The following is a 16,577-nucleotide window of genomic DNA, read 5'->3' as shown; positions in this document are numbered from 1 at the left end:
GGAAAAGCTTGAAATTGAGACCCCACAAGCTATAGCAGTGATATATGAAGATTATTTAAAGCCAGTGTCTTTAATTGAGCCATGGAAAATACCATGACAAATTTGACTGTGTCTTTCAAAGTCTTCAAGAAAGACTCTGAAATGGAAGATGTAATCCTTTAGCATTTGGGTGTGTGGAACTTGACATCTGCTAGAAATACAGGCATGATGGTCTTCATTCTAGTAACCACCAAAATCTGTCTCATTGTGAATCCTTTCTAAGTTTTTCTTTTGATTTATGATAAGAACAGTGAAAGCTTTAACACAAAGGGAGAAACATTTTTTTTCAAAAGATTTCATACAAGAGTACTTCAGGAAAGTAAGAGATAATCACATATATAAAACCATCTTGTTAAAGTAATCACAGATAATGGTAGAAAACTACATGTAAAAATCTTTGAGTCACACAATTAGCTAAAGAAATCTAGTAGGTAAATTTAATGTTGTTATGATAAAATCGTAGCTTTTATTACCTGTGTATTGGTTTCCTGTTGCCACTTCAACAAATTACGGAAAGCTTCATGGCTTAAAACAACACAGAATTATTATCTTACAGTTGTGTTGGACCAAAGTGAATCTTGGTGGGCTCAGATTAAGCTGTTGGCAGGGTTGTGTTCCTATCCAGAAGACCTAAGGGAGAATGTAGTTTTTTGTTTTGTTTTGTTACCTCTTCCAGCTTTTAGAGGCTGCCTGTATTTGACTCATACACGGCCCTCTTTCATTTCCAAAAACAGCAATAGCTGATTGTTGCTCAGATCACATTGCTCCATCACTCTTTTGTTTTCTTCTTCCACCTCTGAGAACCCTTGTAATTGCATTGGGCCCACTTATATAATCTCCCTTTCTTCAGTTCAGTTCATTAGTGACCTTAATTCCATCTTTTACCACAACTCCCCTTTGCCAGGGAAGTAACATAATCACAGGTTCTGGGGATTAGGACTAGGCATTTTGGGCAGACTATTATTCTAAATTAAAAGACACTTGCTCCTTGGAAGAAAAACTATGACCAACCTAGACAACTTATTAAAAAGCAGAGACATCTATTTGCTGACAAAGGTCTGTATATTAAAAGCTATGGTTTTTCCAGTAGTCATGTATGGATGTAGAGTTGGACCATAAAGAAGGCTGAGCATCAAAGAAGATGCTTTTGAACTGTGGTATTGGAGAAGACTCTTGAGAGTTTCTTGGACAGCAAGGAGATCAAAGCAGTCAACCCTAAAGGAAATCAAGCCTGAATATTCATTGGAAGGACTGATGCTGAAGCTCTAGTACTTTGGCCACCTGATGCGAAGAGCAGACTTCTTGGAAAAGACCCTGGTGTTGGGAAAGACTGATGGCAAGAGGAGAAGACGTGACAGAGAATGAGATGGTTGAATGGCATCGTTGACTCAATGGACAGGAGTTTGAGCAAACTCTGGGAAGTAGTGAAGGACAGGGAAGGCTGGCATGCTGTAGTCCATAAAGTTGCAAAGAGTCAGACACAACTGAGTGACTGAACGATAACAACAAATTATTCTACCTGTTACAGTCAAAAAGTGGAAAGATGAGAGTTTCAAAATATTTTAGAGACTGGCAAGTAAGTGGCATACAAGTTCTGGCATTTGCTACTGTCATTTTCTGTTTTAAAGTTTTGGCAGTAATTTACTTGGCAAGCCTTTTTCTCTTTTCACCACAGTGAGGCATCAGTGTGCAGTTTGAATCTTTATTTCTAATTTCTCTAACCATCCACCCATCTATCCAATAAATACTTGGTTAGTATCTAGGATGTGAAGCAGTAAGAATAGACCCAGACGATATAATGCTTAGTGAAATAAGTCAGACAGAAAAAGACAAATGGTATATGATACCACTTGTATGGGGAATCTAAAAAAAAAATTGTACAAATTAGTGTATATACAAAACAGAAACAGACTCACAGATGTAGAAAACAAACCAATGGTTAGCAAGGGGAAGAGGGAAGTGGAGAGAGACAAATTAGGGATATTGGGATTAAGATACAAGCTATTATATATAACATAAATAAGCAACAAGGATATACTATAGGACACAAGGAATTTGTAGCCATTATCTTATAATAACCTGTAATAGAAAAGAATCTGCAAAAATACCAAATTACTATGCTGTACATCTGAAGTTAACACTTTATTGTAAATCAACTATGCTTGTCAAAAAACAAAATCCTTGCTTGAATATATTGGCTTAAATTACCCTAGAAACCACTCTATCATTATGAGAGCTTGCCCTCAAAGAGCATACTCTGCTAAATGCATTACTTGAGCCCCTTCATATAATTGTTCATTAAGTAGTGATGCCAGAAAAGATTTAAAAATAATTTATACACCTTGATGTTTGCTTTCCATGCTGTCTCCCCAACCCCCATTATTCAAATATCAAAGCTTATATACATCTCTTCAAAAACAAAGCTAATGCCGAGAAAAAATACATAGTTCAGATAGTCCATACTTATTCACTCAATTGTGTCTGTCTCTTTGAGACCCCATGGGATTCATGGGTAGCCATGCCTTCCTCCAGGAGATCGTCCCAACCCAGGGATCAAACCCTGGTCTCCTGAATTGCAGGTGGGTTCTTTACTGTCTGAGCCACCAGGGAAGCCCCTAGTTTGGATAGTACTTTCTTTTTTTCTTGTTTAACTCATTTTTTTGAGATGGCTTTTCTTATTTTAAAGAAGTACTATATAGAAGGAAGAAAATGTGTAATTTTCTGTCAGGCCAACAGCACAGTTCTTTAAGAGACTGCAAGTTTCACCAATCTATATTGTAAATGCCAGGATTCTTTTTGGCTTTGAAAATACAAGGAACTGGATTAGCCTATAGACCATAAGTTGACTGCAGATTTAATGCAAATCTTCCAATATGCAAAAAAAAAAAAAACAAACCCTTGTGAAAGTGACTGGGTTACTCTTTGTTTCAACTAAGTAGGATCAGAAACAATGATATTAAATCAAAGGAGAAATAATTTAGACGAAGCAACCTCAAGTGTATTAAAACACTGGAGAATGTCACTTAAGAAGGATGTAGATTTCTCTCAGGAAAAATCATTCAGTTCAACTTCTTCACACACTGAAAATATAGGACTTGAATATTGGAGAAAATATGCTAGTTACTAGCATGTGCTAAATGAAAATTTATTGAAATGAAATAAATTCAGTTAGTCCTTTCACAGTACATACTTACAAGGTTCTAAGCTCTCAACAAGGTCCTTGAAAGGTTCACCAGGAATAGTTATCATGAGTCTTTGCTAAACAGTAAAATGTATTGTCAGTTGAAGGAGAAAGAAAAATGTCAACTGAACCCCCAAAGTCAAGGTTTCCCATAGAAATATCTCTGCTTGTCTGGAGTGACATCCCCTTGGACACTTCCTTAAAACACCGTGTGTCTCAAGGACATCTGATTGTCAGGGAAAAAAAACTAATCACAAATTGAAACATTCTAGCTAAAAGCATCTTCAGTTCCTTCTTACTCTGTTTTAAAGATGTATTTTTAAAGGCCATTTCATTTCTTAACTGGATGTTAGACACTTGACTACACATGACTTCTCTCCAGAATGTGTAGAGCTGGATAGGTGGAAATTTTCTTTACACGATAGTACGACATTTTGATTGTCATTCTCTGGTTTAGAAGCATCTTCTGACTATGTGTTATGGGATAATATACAAACTCCTTAGCAGAACTTACACTTTTACAGTCTATACCCAGTCTTCCTTTCCAATCTTGCCTATCAGTACAACCTTCCTGTTTCCTTACCCTCTTCAGGCTACATGGACGTGTCCTCACCCCTTTCGTTTACACACAGTGTCCCTTCCATCCAAAGTGATCTTGCTCATCTTGCCCTGTCTTGTTCATGAAATAGTTAAGTGATGCCTTCCCCCATCCCTAACTGATTTCATCCCTCAAACCGTTATACTCTGCCTCACCTAAAATTTCTCTTATTAATATCTCTAGTGGCTTCTCCATTTTTAAACCAAACAGTAATGGCCTTTCCATCCTCACTGTGCTGGCATAGATGGCTACTTCCTATTTCCCAAAATACTCGCTGCCTTAAATGTAGTAAATCCCACCCTTCTGGTTTTTCTTCTGCCTCCTTGACCTCTGGTCTTACTTATGGAGTTCTCTTTTTTCTTCACCCTTAAAAGTTAATGTTCCACAGGGTCGTCTTCTTCCCTTTTGATAAGGTAGAGTATTGGCATAGCAGAAAAAATTTAATGAACATCTGTATCAGTTGACATTTTGTTGGTGGCAAACAGTGTAAACTGATTAAGCATAGGTCCCAGGGAACAAAGAGCTGACCAGTCAAGTTTGGGGCGGGGCTTAATAACTAAAGGTGGTGGTATGAATGTCAGTATCAAGATGGGATTATGTGCCTGTTTTAGGATGCCACTCTAAGGGTGGTTCAGTTCCTACAGCCTCATGTCTTTCAGTTCAGTTCAGTCGCTCAGTCGTGTCCGACTCTCAGCGACCCCATGAACCACAGCACGCCAGGCCCCCCTGTCCATCACCAACTCCCGGAGTTCTCTCAGACTCATGTCCATCGAGTTGGTGATGCGATCCAGCCACCTCATTCTCTGTCTTCCCCGTCTCCTCCTACCCCAAATCGCTCCCAGCATCAGAGTCTTTACCAGGGAGTCAATTCGTCGCATGAGGTGGCCAAAGTATTGGAGTTTCAGCTTTAGCATCAGTCCTTCCAATGAACACCCAGGATTGATCTCCTCTAGAATGGACTGGTTGGATCTCCTTGCAGTCCAAGGGACTCTCAAGAGTCTTCTCCAACACCACAGTTCAAAAGCATCAATTCTTTGGCGATCAACTTTCTTCACAGTCCAACTCTCACATCCATACATGACCACGGGAAAAACCATAGCCTTGACTAGACGGACCTTGGTTGGCAAAGTAATGTCCCTGCTCTTTAATATGCTATCTAGGTTGGTCATAACTTTCCTTCCAAGGAGCAAGCGTCTTTTAATTTCATGGCTGCAATCAGCATCTGCAGTGATTTTGGAGCCCAAAAAAATAAAGTCTGACACAGTATCCACTGTTTCCCCATCTATTTCCCAAGAAGTGATGGGACCAGATGCCATGATCTTCGTTTTCTGAATGTTGAGCTTTACGCCAACCTTTTCACTCTCCTCTTTCACTTTCATCAAGAGGCGTTTGAGTTCCTCTTCACTTTCTGCCATAAGGGTGGTGTCATCTGCATATCTGAGGTTATTGATATTTCTCCCAGCAATCTTGATTCCAGCTTGTGCTTCTTCCAGCCCAGCGTTCCTCATGACGTACTCTGCATATAAGTTAAATAAGCAAGGTGACAATATGCAGCCTTGACGTACTCCTTTTCCTATTTGGAACCAGTCTGTTGTTCCATGTACAGTTCTGACTGTTGCTTCCTGACCTGCATACAGGTTTCTCAAGAGGCAGGTCAGGTGGTCTGGCATTCCCATCTCTTTCAGAATTTTCCACAGTTTATTGTGATCCACACAGTCAAAGGCCTTGGCATAGTCAATGAAGCAGAAATAGATGTTTTTCTGGAACTCTCTTGCTTTCTCCATAATCCAGCGGATGTTGGCAATTTGATCTCTGGTGCCTCTGCCTGTTCTAAAACCTGCTTGAACATCTGGAAGTTCACGATTCACATATTGCTGAAGCCTAGCTTGGAGAATTTTGAGCATGACGTTACTAGCGTGTGAGATGAGTGCAATTGTGCGGTAGTTTGAGCATTCTTTGGCATTGCCTTTCTTTGGGATTGGAATGAAGACTGACCTTTTCCAGTCCTGTGGCCATTGTTGAGTTTTCCAAATTTGCTGGCATATTGAGTGCAGCACTTTCACAGCATCATCTTTCAGGATTTGAAATAGCTCAACTGGAATTCCATCACCTCCACTAGCTTTGTTCATCGTGATGCTTTCTAAGGCCCACTAGACTTCACATTCCAAGATGTCTGGTTCCAGGTGAGTGATCACGCCATCATCTTTAGCAGTCTCTATTCTGTGTTTTTCTCTTGCAAATCATATCTGTTCTTTTAGACTCCAAAATAAAGCAGTGATTCTTCTATGAAGTCTGTCTTGATTCCTTTAAGAATTTGTTGATTGCACCTGCCTTTGAGCTAAATTCATATCAAATATGTAACTATTATTTTACTCAAAGACTGCGATGCCATTGTTACGGTCATGTGGTCTTTTTTCTTCCTTTGAACTGAGAGATTTATGGGCAAAGGTGGTGAGTTCTTCATCTCACTTAGATCCTACCTAGCTCCCTCTCAGTTATTCGAGATTCCCCCTTCCCAATTTTTTGGTTTTTCAGGTTTTGAAACAGTTTAGGGATATATTAAGTTGTGAATTCATAGATCACAAAGTTCAGCTAATGTGTATATGTACAGAGGCATGTGGCTTGGCTTTAATTAATGTACCTTAATAGAAGGAAATAATCGAGAGGTGTCAGCTTGTACAAGTATATTTTAACAGGAAAATCCTTTTGAAATCCATATTACTCTAAATATTATGTATATATGCTTTTACACTTCTTTTTCTTCCTTAGTGTTAAATTTGACAGAATTTTAAACAAAGTCTGAATAAAACTTTTTTTGTTGTTTTCCATTACACTTTAGCAAAGATGGAAAGTAATGTTTCCATTTTATTATGAAGAAGATACATTGGCTTTATATTTAAGATAAATGATAAAATGTGTTGTGTTATGCTAAATAACAAGTCATTTCATGTGTTGGTGATAAAAATAAACTAGAAGACTAGAAACAGAAATGTGTGTAGAAAAGCTAAGAGAAATGAATAGCAAAGAACAAGCTATCTTGCTAAATAATATAAGAAGCCAACTATTTCATCCAGAGCTATGATTTAACTAAAATATGAAAATTGTTGGGCTTTCCTTATGGCTCAGTGGTGAAGAATCTGCCTGCCAATGCACGAGACACAAGAGACACAGGTTCAATCCCTGAGTTGGGACGATCTACTGGAGAAGGCAGGGGCAACCCACTCCAGTTTTCTTGCCTGGAAAATCCCATGGACAGAGGAGCTTGGTGGGCTTACAGTCCTTGGGGTCAAAAAGAGTCGGATACAACTGAGCAAGTGAGCACATGATTTAACTAAAATATGAGACGAATCATTAGTAAAATGTTATGTATGCTAAATATTTTAATTATTGTACATAATTAAATAATTATATACAACAGCATCAGACATCCCTCTCTGAACATGAACTAAGTCCTATTGAAGAAGAACTGCTTATCTACTTATGAAATAAAAATCTTGAAGCACTCAATTAGATGTGCAAGTCTCATGCAGCAAAGCTCTGTTAATGTAATGTTAGTATACTACTATATGCTATAACAAACAAATGACAACATTTCAACATTTTAAAACAATTAAAATAAATTTTTTTAAAAATTAAATAAAAAATAAAACGGTTGTTGTTGTTCAGTCCCTAAGTTGTGTTTGACCCTTTGTGACTTCATGGACTGCTGCATACCAGGCCCCTCTATCTTCCACTGTCTCCCGGAGTTTGCTCAAATTCATGTCCATTGAGTCAGTGATGTCATCCAACCACCTCATCCTATGTCACCCTCCTCCTCCTCCTGCCCTCAATCTTTCCCAGCATCAGGGTCTTTTCCAGTGAGTTAGATAGTCGCATCAGGTGGCCAAAGTATTGGAGCTTCAGCATCAGTCCTTCCAGTGACTATTCAGGCATTTATTTTGGGTGTTCCTGATAAATAGGTAGATTTCCTCCATATGGTGGTTCAGGACTCTGGTTTCCATCCTCTTACAGCTGTCTCATTTCCTAGAACATTGTAATCCTCTACTTCTGGCTAGCAAGTAAGTGAAGAAGACATACTTATATCTTAATCATCATTACCCCAAAAGACTTACCACTTGTCTTCATATTCCTTTAGCTGGAACTTTCATGTGTTCCTACTTAGATGCAAGGGGAGCTAGAAGACATGTCTGGCTAGCTGCTTCCTGGCACCAATTCTGTACTAGTGAAAGCATGAAACCTGGTGGACAGTTAGATGATCTGTCATAGCTCACCCCTCTAGCCAAAGCAACAACAATTGTTACCCTTTCTCCCACCCATAGAACACTTTCAGTTCAACTCAAGGGAAACAGCCCAAAATTTGATCCTGTCCTTACTTCCAGTCCAAAGTCCAGCATCTCAATCAGGTCTAACTGTGGCTCTTTGGAGCCCGGTGACCCTTAAACTAGGATTTATGTTAATTGCCTACTGTTCCCCCTTTCCTCCCCACTCTGCCCAAGCACAGATCAATATATATCAGCTTATCAGGGGGCAGGAAAGCTACAATTAAGTTTCTCATTCAAAAAAAGGTGAAATGGGAAATACAGAGCAATACTTGTCCAATGAGAACAATGAGATGCTGCCATGGCAAACCCTGTGAAGGCTCCATGCCTCGCAGTATTCAGGAGTTCTTGATTATTATGTCTTTGAAATTATTGCATTATTATGCATTTATAAAGAGTTTTTTCATCCTTTATTCTCCCTGGCCCTTTGATCTCTGCACATTTGGAAACTTCTTTGTCTTGTTGTCATCCATGGCTGAATCATGTAAAGGAGTATGATCGCATTCTACTTGGAAACCTGTAACCATTTCACAGAGTTTCTGCACCAGTACCATTTTTAGAACCTGTAGCTTTCATATCTATGGGCCTTCATTTGTTACACATGCGAGTATTTGTACCTTTAGTACAGTGTTTGCACCATTAATACAGTGTGCCCAGAAAAACAGAAAATCCCAGGTTATTTCAATGGAGGAAATTTAACACTGGGAATTAGCTACATGTGTAATAGAGCAGAGACACCAAACAAATGATGTTGAATAAACTTAGAGACTAACAAAATCAGTAAACTGCTGCTCCCCAAGGGATAGAAAGGCAGTAGAAAGAAGTGATATAACCATATATCATCTGAGTTTTTAGCTCCAATAGGAGGAAACCATCAGCTCCTTGCTTATTCTTTCATCTTTGTGTCCCCACATCAGTTCAGTCGCTCAGTCGTGTCCGTAAGCCCTTAAATGTTTAATTGAACAGAGATAAGCAATAAATCTTTCCACTGACTTCAGTTAGAGATGTTCATCAGAAAATTAAAATGTGGCAGAGATGATGGTGCTCAGTACTGAGATGATCCTTAATTTGGGAATCAACTGCAAATAGTTATTTTTGGACCTTTTCAGTAACCTATTATTGGTGTTTAAAGAATAAGAAATTGTCAAAAGTTTTAAATATTCTCTTCCTGTATAAGACGTTTGGAGTTTGGAACAATACCAATTTTCATATCAACATAGAAGATTTAAAAGGAATAAAGTCTGTAGGTGGTTCGTGCCAAATTTTTATTTTTTAAAGACGGCATAGGGAGAAATAGAAAAAGCCTTCCAGACTTGCTAGGGAAATAGCAGTTATAACTATAGAGGATGTATAACTCTGTCTTAGTATTGACTTCTTTTTTGGAATCATCTCCTGAGTTAAAAATGGCATTCCTTTGTCTGCTGGTTTGAGCCGGAAACTTTCAACTCATTTTCCTTTACCATTTGTTTAATTAAGTATCTGTAAAATATCCGATTGGATAGTCCAGCAGTCAAAAATGATTCATTCTAGAATCTGATCATAATTTTTGAGAACATCACAAATGCCATGTAACCTGCTCTTGGCTGAGCCTTCCTATGCTTAAGTGTAAAAATGCTGGACTGACCCTGGTTATGGCTTCTAGGATGGGCTAACGAAAAGTCTCAAAGTAGTAGATACATTTAACAACTTGGAAGTTGAGACTACTTTGAGAAGCTTTTATGATATGACTGTGTGGTCTCTCTCAGAGAACGAGCCTTGCCTGAAGATTTCTTCATGAATATTTTCACTTACATGGGGAAACAAAGATTTTTTTATTTTCTGCAGAGTGCACCAAATTCAATTGCCGTGTTGTGCTTTAAAAACATTTTATCATACCTAAGCATGTTTATAGTTCTCCCATTTACTTAGAAACTTCAAGGTTATTTACTTTTTCACGTTAGTTTAAAATAAGGATAGCTGAAAATATAATGTCCTGTGTTCTGTATGTTTATTCCATTTAAAAATAATCATTAAGACTTGAATATAGGCTGTGTCTAAATGGTGTCATGACTGACTAAAAAGGGGACAATACTTTTTCTTTTATCTACTTGATACCTAGCATCTGAGAGTATTTCTTGCCCATGTTGATTCTGCGGAACTGTGGGATTGTGAAATAATGACTTGATAGTTTGGCAGCTTTATGGAAAATAATTATTTTGTTAAGAGTCCTCATAATATCATCTTTATAGTTTTGAAAAAGGTAGTCAGGAAAAAGCTTCCTGGATATTGACGGATGTGCGGTCATCCATCTTTCCCATCTCTAATTGAGTTCATTTCCTTTAATACTGCTTTGCAATGAAAATATTAAAACATGAGGTATACGTTTGCTGCTTCCAATAATTGGTTTTGCTTTTTGAGCATGCTATCTGTAATTTCAAAGAACATTTCTTTCTGAACTTTTTTGCCTTGAGGAGTTTAGAGTGGTCTTGAAATTATAGGTGTCTATTAAGTATTTTTCAACTGTCAAGTCAACTGTAGCTGCTGTGCTATTAATTCATTATGAAGTGACACAGGAAGAAAACTCATTATGTGATAATATGAAAACACATATTTGTCAAAAAAATAAATGAGTCTGTATTGAAAACCCATTTGCTGTGGTGGGAGTGAAATGGTTTATCAAACACATTTAGGTGCAACTCCAACTTTTCAGACAGGAAAATGTATAGAAAAGATTGAATTCTGCTCCTTAGAAATTCAGTATTATACACCTAAATGTGTTCTTTTTTGTCATTACAGGTGATATTATACCCAACTTCCAATAGCTCCAAGTCAGCTGAGTTGCACCGAATGATAGTTCCAAAAAATAGCCAGGACTCTGACTTAAAAATCAAATTGGCAGTGCGAATGGATAAACCACCACATATGAAACATAGTGGGTGAGTGTGTACTTGAAGATGTGTTTCTTCTGAATTACTGAATTTCATGGTATCACTTTTGTCCTTTTCCTCAGAGAAAGTATCAGGCATTCACATGGAGTCCCCCAACCACCAAAATTACATTTATGAAAAGAGTGAAAGTATTAGTTGCTTACTAGTGTCCAACTCTTTGTACCCCCATGGATTATAACCCACCAGGCTCCTCTGTCCATGGAATTCTCCAGACAAGAATACTAGAATGGTTAGCCATTCCCTTCTCCAGGGGATCTTCCTGATCCAGGGATCGAAACCTGGTGTCCTGCATTGGAAGCCAATTTTTTACCATCTGAGCCATCAGGGAAGCCTCAAATTTCATTCTAGGTTAACTTAATTTTTTAAATGTATAGACATTTTTATAGCTAAATGTATGAGTATTTAGTTAGTGTAACTGTTTGCATGCTAACACATTATTGGTACTTGATTACACTGGTATTACACATCATTTACATGGATAAAGAACAATGATGTATGGAGGTAACATTGAAGACATATTTTTCAAATACCGTAATAGTTGAAACAAGCCTAGCTTTCAGATCACCAGAAATAAACTTACATAGACTACTTTAAAGTTAAATGCTGGTTCAGCTGTAACCCAAGAGACTGTATAAGATTTGATGCGAAGGGTGTGAGTATTCATCCAATATGTGAGTGAGAAACCAGATCAATGTGGGAGGAAGCTGATGCTGTGGATAACCAGAAGTGCAGGGACTGGCCCCTGGGGATTGCCGTTGGTCAGTGTCAGCTTTTATCTGTGAGGTTTCTTTTTACCTTGTAGCTGATGAGGAAATAATAGGACTAAACTCATGAATACGATTCAGTGAGCTTTTTTTTTTTTTTTACAGTTAAAAGTATTTTTATTAAAAAAGCACAAATGCAAAGAAATGAACAGAGGAAAAATTATGCGTCGAACCTGGACTGGTCACTTATGATAATATACATGCTACAATTCCATTCTCCCCAATCACTCCACCTTCACCCTCTCCCACAGAGTCCCAAAGACTGTTCTAAATGCCTATGTCTCTTTTGCAGTCTCTTATACAGGGTTCAGGTTACCATTTTTCTAAATTCCATATATATGCGTTAATATACAGTATTGATGTTCTTCTTTCTGGCTTACTTCACTCTGTATAATTGGCTCCAATTTCATCCACCTCATTAAAACTGATTCAAATGCATGCTTTTTGATGGCTGAAAAATACTCCATTGTGTATATGTACCAAAGCTTTCTTATCCATTCATCTGCAGATGGACATCTAGGTTGCTTCCATGTCCTGGCTATTATAAACAGTGCTGCAATGAACATTGGAGTACATGTGTCTCTTTCAATTCTGGTTTCCTCGGTGTGTATGCCCAGGAGTGCGATCGCTGGATCATATGGCAGTTCTATTTCCAGTTTTCTGAGGAATCTCCACCCTGTTCTCCATAGTGGCTGTACTAGTTTGCATTCCCACCAACAGTGTAAGAGGGTTCCCTTCTCTCCACACCCTCTCCAGCATTTATTGCATGTAGACTTTTGGATAGCAGCCATTCTGACTGGTGTGAAATGGTATCTCATTGTGGTTTTGATTTGCATTTCTCTGATTATGAGGGATGTTGAGCATTTTTTCATGTGTTTGTTAGCCATCTTTATGTCTTCTTTGGAGAAATGTCTGTTTAGTTCTTTGGCCCATTTTTTGATTGGGTCACTTAGTTTTCTGGAATTAAGCTGCAGGAGCTGCTTGTATAACTTGGAGATTAATCCTTTATCGGTTGCTTCATTTGCTATTATTTTCTCCCATTCTGAAGGCTGTCTTTTCACCTTGCTTAGAGTTTCCTTTGCTGTGCAGAAGCTTTTGATTTTAATTAGGTCCCATTTGTTTATTTTTGCTTTTATTTCCAATATTCTGGGAGGTGGGTCTTGGAGGATCCTGCTGTGATTTATGTCGGAGAGTGTTTTGCCTACGTTCTCCTCTAGGAGTTTTATAGTTTCTGGTCTTACATTTAGATCTTTAATCCAGTTTGAGTTTATTTTGGTGTATGGTGTTAGGAAGTGTTCTAGTTTCATTCTTTTACAAGTGGCTGACCAGTTTTCCCAGCACCACTTGTTAAAGAGACTGTCTTTTCTCCATTTTATATTCTTGCCTCCTTTGTCGAAGATAAGGTGTCCATAGGAGCGTGGGTTTATCTCTGGGCTTTCTATTTTGTTCCATTGATCTAGCTTTTTTTTAAACCCAGATTTTTCCCAGATTAATGCTTTATGACTCGCTACAGCCAAATTCTAGCCTAGGGTGCTAACCATAATAAATAAATTTTAAAAAAAGAATGGAATGATTCTCGTTACTAAAGTTTAGCTGCAAAGTACATCATGAAAAGTGCTGGACTGGTTGAAGCACAAGCTGAAATCAACATTGCTATGAGAAATAGAAAAAGTTGGCTTAAAAGTCGACATTCAGAAAACTAAGATCATGGCATCTGGTCCCGTCACTTCATGACATATAGATGGGGAAACAGTGAAAACAGTGAGAGACTTTATTTTCTTGGACTCCAAAATCACTGCAGATGGTGACTACAGCCATGAAATTAAAAGATGCTTGCTCCTTGGAAAAAAACCTATGACCAACCTAGCCAGCGTATTAAAAAGCAGAGACATTACTTTGCCAACAAAGGTCCGTCTAGTCAAAGCTATGGTTTTTCCAGTAGTCATGTATGGATGTGAGAATTGGACTATAAAGAAAGCAGAGCGCCGAAGAATTGATTTTGAACTGTGGTGTTGGAGAAGATTCTTGAGAGTCCCTTGGACTGTAAGGAGATCCAACCAGTCCATCCTAAAGGGAATCAGTCCAGAATATTCATTGGAAGGACTGATGCTGAAGCTGAAGCTCCAATACTTTGGCCACCTGATGCAAATAACTGATTCATTTGAAAAGACCCTGATGCTGGGAAAGATTGAAGGCAGGAGGAGAAGGGGACAACAGAGGATAAGATGGTTTGATGGCATCATCGACTCAATGGAGATGAGTTTGAGTAAGCTCTGGGAGTTGGTGATGGACAGGGAAGCCTGGCATGCTGTGATTCATGGGGTTGCAAAGAGACACGACTGAGCCACTGAACTGAACTGAACTGAAAGTTTAGCCATAAACCTAACAATCTCTGTTTCTTCTTGTACAAAGAGGCGTCTCTGCTAATTTTAGAGCTAAATCACTAACATTGTGGCAGAGTTAACTGGTAAGTCAACAAGATAAGGATTCTTCAAATGACCATGAGGGAGAAAAGTTAGACTAAACAGGAGGCAACCCAGAGGTACCTTCTGCAGCTGAGAAGAGCCTCTAAGAACCATATGGCTTCCTTGGTTTGAGCAGGCAATAGCGTATGCTTTGTCAGACCGGTCATATTTGGGGAAAAAAGACCTCAGTGGGTAGGCTCTGAGAAAGAACAAGAATTTACATATCCCATAGTATCATATCTTTAATGCAGTGATACCCAGTGTAAGTATGACTCATTATGCAGACAGAGTTCCTGGGATTTAATACCTAGAGCTCTTTCTTCCCCCGTCCATCTATCTGCTCACTGTTGATTTGCAAAGCAGTCATGGATTGAGCCCTTCCTCTGTGTCAACCAGAACAAACCTCAATGAGATACCATCCCAGGCCTGAAGGGACAGACTAGCCAGGGATTCAGGCTTATAGACAAATAGTGATGATGCTGAGTGATAAGCACCTTAAGAGAGGAATGGGAACTGGTGGAAATAATACCTGATTCTTGCTGGAGCTGGTCAAAGGAAGTCTCAGAAGACAGATGACTTTTGAGATGAAGCTTGAGGCGTGAAATCAGCAGGTGGGCAGTGGGGAAGAAAGGCAGTCCAGCCACCAGCCATCTGACATAGGGTGTACATGGGCAGGAGATCTGGAAGAGCTGTTAGCTAACCATGACAATTTTGGTTTAGCTGGAGAGTGCTTAGACTAGAGAGAGTACTACTGCTCTAAAATACTTACAGAGTAATAGACACTAGAGGGACATGTGAAGGAACACATTATGTTCCAAGCCTTATAGTTAATTCCCTACTCTCCTGAATTCAGTCTCTTGATGAATAATGGCACAAGAAATGGGAACCTGGAGACTTCCCTCGCGGTCCAGTGGCTAAGACTCTGAGCTCTCACTGCAGGGGGCCCAGGTTCGATCCCTCATAGATCCCACATGCTGTCACTAAGACCCAGTGTGGCCAAAATAAATTTATACAAATATATGTATATATAAATTGGAACCCGTGTACTGCTACGCCAAGATAGCCCCGGATTTACACATGGGCAGCACTGTGGTGAATACCCTCCGAGCCTTCAAATTGTCCCAAGAACCAATGCTGAATATGAAGTTGGGCACATGGCAGGTTCTGAAGCTTTCAGCTCCTGTGGGGAGAGTAAGTTCTGCTCTCTCATCCTTGGCATTTTCTTGCTCTGGAATATTCCAGTCAGATGAGACAATCCACCTGCCTTTCAAGACTTTATATTCGCTTTTTATCATTCCTTTGCAATGAAGGAGAATTTGTTCATATCACATCTTAGAGCCCTCTGGCTAAATTAGGACCCCCAGAATGGTTCTGGAGTTGACTACTGCCCAAGACTATAGATGAAGGAGATGACTAAAGAGAACATATCATAGTCTCTGAATGTAATCTGCAAAACTTAAGAACTGCCATGACTTACCTTTACTAAGGGCTTTCCTGGTGACTCAGATGGTAAAGAATCTGACCCCAATGTGGGAGACCCAGGTTTGATCCCTGGGTCAGGAAGATCCCTTGGAGAAGGGAATGGCAACCCACTCCAGTATTCTTGTCTGGAAAAGTCCATGAACAGAGGAGCCTGGCAGGCTACAGTCCATGGGATTGGAAGAAGTCAGACACGACTGAGCAGCTAACACTTTCACTTCACTTTCACTAAAAGATACCAGCAAGCATTTCCAGACATTCAGGAAACTGCAGTTTATGGCATGTAAAAAGAAGTTCTAGAAATGAAAATATCAGTGATGTTGTCCTGCTAGTTGGTGTGTTACGGAACATAATTAAGAATATTGTATTTCCTAATAGTTATTCAAAAAAGCTATATAAGACCATTATTGAACATAATAATAATTATCAACCAGAATTTCGTCGTTGCTGTAACAGTAATTTATCACTCTCAGCAGACCACAAGCACCTGTCTAGGTTTCTGAGTGCCTCTGAGGTAACAGCTTTAAACGGTTTGAATATCACCCTGTGTTTAAATATATATGGAAAAATATGAATTGACACATAATCATAACTATCACAACCATATTGGTCTTTCTTTTTGGTACTTCATACATGGATTTTACTAAACTTCATTACATTGAAGAAGCAAAAGTCACCCAACCTTTTTCTTTCTAGTGCTCTTTTATATGCCAAAGTGGTAATGTAGGCATGCATGGGAGTAGTATATTAATAGCATTTTGCTTTTGGGCGGGATTATGTTCTGTCAATAATTAATCCTATAATG

At 38.9% G+C, this 16,577-nt stretch overlaps 1 protein-coding gene across 4 annotated transcripts in view; it reads left to right on the top strand.

Annotated features, from left to right (window-relative positions):
* CADPS2 (calcium dependent secretion activator 2) overlaps nucleotides 1–16,577 on the top strand; it is a 593,849-nt gene that overhangs the window by 319,245 nt on the left and 258,027 nt on the right. For all 4 annotated transcript variants that reach the window (XM_055421183.2, XM_088834647.1, XM_055421182.2 and 1 more), the window contains one exon: nucleotides 10,913–11,052. In XM_055421183.2, the coding sequence (XP_055277158.1) occupies nucleotides 10,913–11,052 (140 nt within the window). The remainder of the gene's footprint in view (nucleotides 1–10,912; nucleotides 11,053–16,577) is intronic.

Source organism: Moschus berezovskii, chromosome 3 (genome assembly GCF_049115385.1).
Source record: "Moschus berezovskii isolate FMDL1 chromosome 3, NW_MosBer_1.0, whole genome shotgun sequence".
Classification (NCBI taxonomy): Eukaryota; Metazoa; Chordata; class Mammalia; order Artiodactyla; family Moschidae; genus Moschus; species Moschus berezovskii.
This window is presented reverse-complemented; position numbering and strand designations above follow the sequence as displayed.